We start from the raw sequence: 8,215 nt of genomic DNA, 5'->3' as shown, positions 1-8,215 counted from the left end.
CTGGTTTATGTGGTGGCTGGGATTTGAACTCTGGGCTTTGTGCATCTTAGGCAAGCACTCGACCAACTGAGCTGCATCCCCTAAGCCCAAGTTTTCCACAGAGGACAATGGTGATAAGTTGTCCAGTTTCAGTGAGCCAGGGCAGAACCAGCTTGGAAAGAGGAGGCTCTCAGTCTTGTGCCCCTGAGAGGGACCTCAGTGGGGCTGTCAGCCCTGCAGCGTCTCTGGCGGACAGGGGCAGAAAGGGCATGAGAGATGGAGGGAGGAGGCACCAGTCCTGCAACCTTCGTGGGTGACTCAAGGTGTCCTGGGTTCTGAACGCAAATCCTAGGCTGTCAGGAGCTCTTCCCTTAGACCCTTCGTGCACACATCCCAGGGGAAGTCCTGAAGGCCATAACAGGTCCTGCTCATGGGACTCTCCACCCTAGCTGGAGTAACATTTTTGCCTGGGGCTTTACATGAAAAATCAATGTGCCACCCACAAAGAGTCAGAAAGAGGAGCAAACTGCATCACGGAATCTCAGGGGTTTCTATCCAGTTCTGCCCTTCTGTGTTTCCCATTTTGGTGAGTGGTGGGTGCTCACACCTGGTTTCCCAGTGGGGCGAGGCTTCTGCTTCGGGAAAGATGAGTGGTATTCAGGGATAGTACGTCTAAGACCTTGGGGTTGGGCCCAAAAGCCAACATTGGGGCCCCTGTGTTAATCTTGCAGGAGGGGTGGAGGGGCCACCTGTCCTGTCCCTCAGATGCTGAGGGCCCCTGTACGGGCTTCGACCAGTGGCAAAGCCACTTGTCACACAAAGATGGTGGTGTCTTTAAAACTCACTTTAATTTGCTAAAAGGAACGACTTGAAGAGCTCTTCACCCAAGGCTGTGCAGAGGGGGAAGCAGATCAGAAATGGTGGGCCTCCTGTCCTGGCTGGGATGTGTCCCCTCTCCCCGGACTGCTGAGCAGAGTGAGCCACCATCACGGGAAGGGGCGGCCGGCTCTTTCCCGGGCTGTGCCAAAGGACCTTCCGAAGCTGGCTGCCCTCTCCTGCTACGGAGAATGTCAAATGTCCTCCACGTGCTCATATGTGAACACGTGGTCTCAGGCTGGTTGTATTGTTTGGGAAGGTTGAACCCATAAGATGTGGAGCCACACTGGGTGAATGGGCCTTGAGGTTTTACAGCCTGGTTCTGCTTCCTGTTAACAGGCTCTCTGCTTCCAGACTGTAGATGCGACGTGGTGGGCGGCTTCCTGTTGCCAAGCTTTCCCCTCGTGATGGGATGATCCCGTCCAACTGTGAGCCAGGGTAAACCTTCCCTCTCTTGACTCCTTCCTGTCAGGTGGTTTGTCACAGCATACAGTGTAGCTCTGTGGGTTAATGATGGACACAACTCCACAGGGGCCTGGCTTGGGCCAGGCTGGGCAGCAGAACCTACCAACCGGGGACCTGGTTTGACTTCAGTGATAATGGCACCCAAGAAGAGATGTCCTTTTTTAATCCTCTGTCTCCCAAAGTGTCATCGCAGCCTACCGAGAACGCCCAGAACTTGGCTCCCACAGGCAAGGTCTCCACAGTAGACGAGAGGTACCACTGCAGTGGCCTGGGTGGATGTATCTATGGCTCCTTTGATGGAAAGGAAGCCTGGGGAATCACTCAGTGGTGTGTACAGACCCTTCCAGCCCTCCCACTGCTATCAACATGCACCCTGTCCTCTATGCTGCCATCCCTATCCTCCACATTTTCTGCAGAGCCACATTCCAATCTCTTAGCTGAGGGAAGACCCCAGGCTTGAGCTAAGGGAGGAAGCGTTCCTGTGTACTACACAGAGGATGCAAACCATGGGAAATAATTTCTTTTAATGACAGAGAAAGCACACCAAATCGTAACAGAAGCCTGGGTGGGAGTTACCAATGTACAGATAAACACCTGGAGGTCTTTCACAGAGGACATTCACAGAGAAGTCAGCTGGGTTGGAGAGCAGCATCCCTGAAGACAAGCGCCAGTGTGCCCCCCGTGTGTGACCTGGTTGTCACGTCAACAGTTGTTCCCTTCCTCACTTGATGGTAGGGCTGGGTAGGCTCCCAGATGACTACATGGAAGAGAGGCCTCAGGGACTTGTGTCACAAAGGGGTGACGCTGAGGACAGGCTCAAACTGGGTACCTTGCACACCACACCCGTGAAACAAGACTGGACATGGGTCCTTGACAGGAGCTGACGGTGTCGGACAACAGGCGGAAGTTCCAAGTTCCTTTAGACTCTAGGGTTTGGCGCAACTTCCCAAAAGCATGCTAGGAAAAGGGTTTATCAACAAAACTTTGCCATCCCAAGAGATAAAAGTCACCCTCCCAGCTTTTACCGTAATGTGTCTAGGATTCAAAATAAAGAACAAGAAGCAAAAAGGCCGCAACTCAAGAATTATTTGGAGTATTGTGGCACTTTACCAATCTGGTTTGCATATATATATATATATATATATATATATATATATATATATATGCATATATATATACTCACACACATATATATGTATATATATTATATGGCAGAGTAAACATAACCCTGCCAATATAAACTTTCCTCATAGATAATTGTAGACTGTACACTCTCGGAATGCAGGAAGTGTCAAGCCTATCTATCATATATTTTTCATCTTTAAAAATAATCTAACATAGTCATACTCTCTGGCTAGTAACAAACTATGAACATCTTCTGAGAATACAGATAAAGCTCTGAGATTAATAGTAAATTCTCTGACGTGCTTCCCCAACCCCTATTCAGTATCAGAAATGAACATATTCCTGTAAAAGCATCCCCAGAGCCATTCATAATCAGGAAAAGAAACAAATAGGTTTGTTTCACCAAATGGGCTTTTAGCACGAAGCAAGGGAACGTATTTACTTTGGCAAAAGAAAACAAATCACAACATGATGTTTTACAGGTCTGGGACATGCAAGTGCATGTTTGTTATGTGGGGGTATCCTAGTCTCACCCTAAAACCACAATCAGCATGCAGGTTATTGTCAACTATTGGATTCGAGACAGAGATATTTGGCAGTGCACCTCTTCTGTTTAGCCATGATCGAATCACTAAGGCAGGAATATGTGACCTTGTATAGTATCAGCAGGAATTTTTCGGATGCAAGTTTACACGGCATGAACCTGCAATTTACTGTCTAAAAAGAGAAGAAAAGAACCCCAAACACAGATTCCCTGAACACAATTTAGTTGAAAATGAACAGTTAAGCTCTTAGAAATATATTTGAAACTACGAGACTGCTCTGTTTGCTATACATGAACATTTTTAAAAAGTTCCCACCCCTAAAAATTGGCCATGTGATTTCCTCATGCTGAGCGACAGCATCAACAGCTAGCCACCAAGGCTGATGCCTGAGCAAGGCTAGCCTCCAAAGTCATTCGTGTGCCACGTGATGCTTTTCAAGGTTGCACTGTTGAGTTTTTCAGCAGTCAACCAAGAAGCAGAGGGACCTTTAAGCCTTGGTCCATCTGTTAGACCGTGGTCCTCGGCAGTGGGTGTCCATGGCTCCTGGGCACTTTTCATCGGAGGTGGCTTGGCTGCTGTGAGTTGGCCTGCAGATTCTGGACCCCGCTACAATCTAACCTGCAGACTCACGGAAGGGTCTTCACTCAGGAGCACACAGAAGCCAAGATGGCTGACTGGACAGCGGCTGAGGCAGTGGAGGCAGCTCCTTGGCCCAGCAGAAATAGACGCCAGGGACAATTTGTGTCGTGTGGTTTTTATTTGTGGAGCCAATGCAGGAGGGAACCAGAAATCTTGCTTCTGGGAAGCCTTTGCCACACGGAGGCATTTCATACCACGGAACCCTTGGAGGACGACAGGTGGATGGACTGAATCCTAATGGCCAACGTCCTCTGTAAGTCCTGAAGCACATCCTGGCCCGAGCCTTCGCCATTTTTGTCGTACAGGAGCTGCTTGAATGCTTCATTTTCGATGAGGACCATCATATTCTTAAGAAAGTAGCCTTCACAGTATGCTGAGAGCTCTGTGACCCCGAGGAACTGTGGGAAGAGGAAAGGAAGCGGGTGGTTACTGTGAAATGATGATCACTCACTCAGCTGCGTCAGCCTGACGCAGTCCCACCTTCCTAACACCAGGCTGTGACTTTGTGTCCCCTACTAATGGCCTGAAGGCCCTTCTTCTACCTCTTGCCTTGTGCAAGCCCAGTCATGTTTTTGAGCCTCAGTTTCCCAAGCTTCATCATGGGTGGGGTAGCCTAGGAGTACTGCTTAGGACATGGATATACATAGACTTTATGGTCTTCAAGGGATCTGAGCAGGTGGAGCATCAATCAGAGTTGGTGTCCTATCACATACACTCACATACAGGCACCGGATGCTTCAGCTGGGAGAGATTCTAGTATAGAGGTCACTCTTTCAATGTGAGTCCTGCTCTTGGGTGTCAAGGTACAAGGCCTCATTCTCTAGGTACGGAAACAGAGGCTAAGCGTGGCCTTGCTCTTGGAGGCTGTTTTGTAGATGAGTGTCATTCCACACAAGTTAGTGTAAGTGGAAGGTAATACAACATACTCTTATGCATGGAATCTGTTAATACTAACTGAATGGACACTATAGACTACACCTGTCTATCATCTCCACACAACTATCTACAGATCCACATGGGACTGAAGCTCTCATCTCTCATCTTCTAGACAGAGGTTTGTAGACCATAGCCCCCTGGGCTAAATTTGGCCCACAATTTGTTTTATAAATAAAGTTTTATTAGAATATAGTCATGCTATTTGTTTTCTACTTATGTATGATTGTCTCTGCACTAGAGGTAGAATCAAGTAGGGACAAACAAAATAAAACATTAAAACAAACACCCCCCCCAGGCCTGAAATATCCTGCAAAGTTGAAAATAATTATCTGCTCCTTTACAGAACATGTTTGCTGATCTTGTCCTCTGTTATATTTTTCAAATGAAAAGATCATGTCTTACTAATTTCTTTTCCTTTTTAAGATGGGGTCTCATATACCAGGACGAGCTCAAACTTTCTCTGTAGCCAAGGATTGTCTTGAACTCCTGATGGTGCTGCCTCTGCCTCCAGAGTGTTGGAATTACAGGCATGAGCCACTAAGCCTTGCATGTCTTACAAATTTCTTTATTACATTCTGATGAGTAAGGTCCTAGTAAGGAACACGTGTGTTAATGAACACCTGAAAGACCCCTGTGGTCCCCAGACCCTTGTTCTTTCCACCACAATACTAGAACTGGATCAAACTTTTCTATAGTTGACGAAGTAGCTTGTCCTCTTTTTCAAATACAGAGACAACCTGAAAGGACTATCAGAGGCCAAGGACCAAGCAGCTGGATGAAAGGACCATTAGAGGCTCAGGACTGAGCTGCTGGGACAGCTTCTAGGGAGAAGAGATGCTAACCCATGCATTGATGGGCTGGCTTTCTCATCTGTCTGGATCCCACAGCTGACTCAAGCGCTTTCCTGAAGCACAGAGTGTAGCTGGAATGTTTCTCTCCAGCTCCCGCCAAGCCCCGGCAGTCCCGCAGACCACTTATAAAATAAACACACAGATGCTTATATTATTTAAACTGGCTGTGGCAGGCTTCTTGCTATCTAGTTCTTCTATCTTAAATTAGCCCATTTCTATTAATCTATACCTTGCCACATGGCTCGTGGCTCACCGACATCTTCACATGTTGCTTGTCATGGCAGTGGCTGGCAGTGTCTCCTGACTCAGCCTTCCTGTTCCCAGAATTCTCTGCTTGTCCCACCTATACTTCCTGCCTGGCTCCGGGCCAATCAATATTTTATTTATACAGAGCGATATCCACAGCAACAGAGGGGATGCTGTGGGGGTCCTTGCTAACATCTGGAACTTGGCTGTTAGCATCTAAATGCCTGCAATTCCTCTGGCTCAAAGCAACCACCGCTTTCCTGCTTTTCTGCTTATTGCACTACTGTCAATCCTCAGCACGATGGGTCAGTGAGGAATCCCAGTGGCTGGAGAACATCTGTTGAGGCTGCATCGTCCAGAGCTGAGTGAAGCAGTGTACACACCGGGCAGGCGGCGGCTGGCCCTGCCCTTCCCTCATGCAAATATCACAGACACCAGTGTTGATGTTGGCCCTACTCCAGGATGGGATCTTGGAGGTAAAGCTGATGTCTGTCAAAGCAGAGGCCCTGGCCACAGGGGTGTCCTGTGGGGGAGTCTGCTCCCCTGCCACCCAGGAGTCCTTGCCTGTATTTCCTGCTGGAACTCACGGCATCACTTCGCATTATTAAATCCCGGTATGTGCAGCTGATGCTGCCAGCTAAGGAGCCTCAGGAGACTGGACCAGGACTTGCCGAGATGAAAGAAAAGTCACAGAAAAGCTACCTATGGAGGTCGGGTTTCTGGGGCAATTCAAATTCAAAAGGGAGGAAAAGAGGAAGACACTGGCTCTCCTCCTGAGCACAGAAGGCCTCTCTGGGTGGTGCCATTATGCAAGGCAACCCATTAAGACAAGACAAATGCTGCTGAGCTGGGGTACAGGTAAAGCATGCCAGCCTCTGGGTCAAAGCACAGGCATGGAGAGTTCTAATCCACGCTAACCAGAACACCGTGTGTGTGTGTGTGTGTGTGTGTGTGTGTGTGTGTGTGTGTCTAGGTGTCCCAGAGACACGAAGGAGAATGGTGTTCTCCCTTTGTGGTAGTTGCGTGAGAAGTGTCCCCCCTCCCCAGTTTGGGCATCTGACCACTTGGCCCCCAGTTGGTGGCGCTGTTTGGAGAGGGTTAGGTGGTGCAGTCTTGCTGGAGGAAGTGTGAAGACACTTTGAGATGCAAAGCTTCACACCGGTTCAGATTCCTTTTCTTTGCTTCAGGCGTGCTTTTGAGAGACATGAGCTTTCAGCTTTCTGTTCCCGCCATCATGCCGGCCTCTTGCCGCCATGCCTCCCCACCACAGTGGACTCTGATCCAGCTGGAACTGAAAGCCCAGATAAGCCCTTTCTTCTATAAGACTAAGCCTTGGTTGTGGTGTTGTATCACAGCACAGAAAACATAATGGACACGCATTTGAGCTTGCATTGGAATCAGGAGCATCCCCCCCACCCCCAGAGATTCTGGTTTGATAGTTCTGGGGTGTGACCTAAAGTCTCGCTGCTGCACATGTTGAGACCCACCATTCTAAACTCTTCAAGATCACTCAATAGCAGAGACATTAGCTGGAACCTGATTAGGGAAGCCGAACCAAGAGCCCAGCCCAGGCCTGAGGAATCAGTGATTCTTGGGACAGCAGAGTGAATAACACTCCTGGAGAATGCCACTGCCTGGCTTATTTTCCAATGTTCAGGAAGCAGGGAGGTCATGGAGATGTCGGATCTGAGGCAGGAAAGAAAGGACTATGGTCTGGGGCTGTAATCAGTGGCAGAAGCGACTGGCTGGTGTGTGCTGAAGCCCAGAGGTGAATCCCAAGCAACACAGCACAGGGCAGTGTTGGGGGCGCAGGCCCGCCCTGGTGTCGGGGAGCTCACCTTGGCGTGGCTGTAGATGTCCACACAGTTGTCAGTGTTGACGCTTTTTGCACAGATAATCTCGCAGTGCCGCTGCAGAGCCTCCAGTTGGAAAAATTTAGCGGCAGATAGAAGCTGCAATCCGTAAAAAGAGACCGTTAGAGGCAGAGACAGGGAAGAAGCAAGGTCAGCAAGACTGTCGTTGTGAGCCCTTGGGCCGGTTTGGATGAGAAATGCCCCTCATAGTCCCAGGCACTTGAACACTTGGTTCCCAGTGTGGTGGCACTGTCTGGGGGACGGTTTAGGAGGTGTGGCTTTGGTGGAGGACGTGTGTCACAGGAGGCCTTTCCCTACTCCCAGCTGGCCCTCCGTGCTCTGTGCCTGTGGTTCCAGATGTGAGCGCTCAGCTGCTGCTCCAGCCAGCAAGCCGGGCACTTGCTGCCTCCACCATCGTGAATTCTTATCTCTCTGGAACTGTAAGCCCCAATCGATCTTTTCTTCTTCCACTTGCCCTACTCATAGCGTTTTGCCAGAGCAATAGAAAAGCAGCTAACCCACTCCCCAGGGCACCTGACTGAGGGTCGGGAAGCAGAGATGCTGGAGTATGCAGCAGGCATGAGGTGAGACCAGGGGAACAGGCCCTAGTCATGGAAGCTGCTGCGGGCAGGAGGCATGGTGAAGTGAATCGCAGACGCACCTGTTAGAGCGGGTCAACCTCAAATACCCAACCAGATCT

At 49.4% G+C, this 8,215-nt stretch overlaps 1 protein-coding gene across 4 annotated transcripts in view; it reads right to left on the bottom strand.

The window, feature by feature from the left end:
* Positions 1 to 1,827: 1,827 nt before the first annotated feature.
* The window catches only part of Btbd11 (BTB domain containing 11), a 267,822-nt gene continuing 261,434 nt past the window's right edge, over positions 1,828 to 8,215 (bottom strand). For all 4 annotated transcript variants that reach the window (XM_028883645.2, XM_028883643.2, XM_028883644.2 and 1 more), the window contains 2 exons: positions 7,501 to 7,614; positions 1,828 to 4,027 (listed from right to left, as the gene is read on the bottom strand). In XM_028883645.2, the coding sequence (XP_028739478.1) occupies positions 3,818 to 4,027; positions 7,501 to 7,614 (324 nt within the window). In that variant the 3' untranslated portion in view covers positions 1,828 to 3,817. The remainder of the gene's footprint in view (positions 4,028 to 7,500; positions 7,615 to 8,215) is intronic.

Source organism: Peromyscus leucopus, chromosome 18, assembly GCF_004664715.2.
Source record: "Peromyscus leucopus breed LL Stock chromosome 18, UCI_PerLeu_2.1, whole genome shotgun sequence".
NCBI lineage: Eukaryota > Metazoa > Chordata > Mammalia > Rodentia > Cricetidae > Peromyscus > Peromyscus leucopus.
The sequence above is the reverse complement of the archived record's forward strand: the minus strand, read 5'-3'. Positions and strand labels throughout refer to the sequence as shown.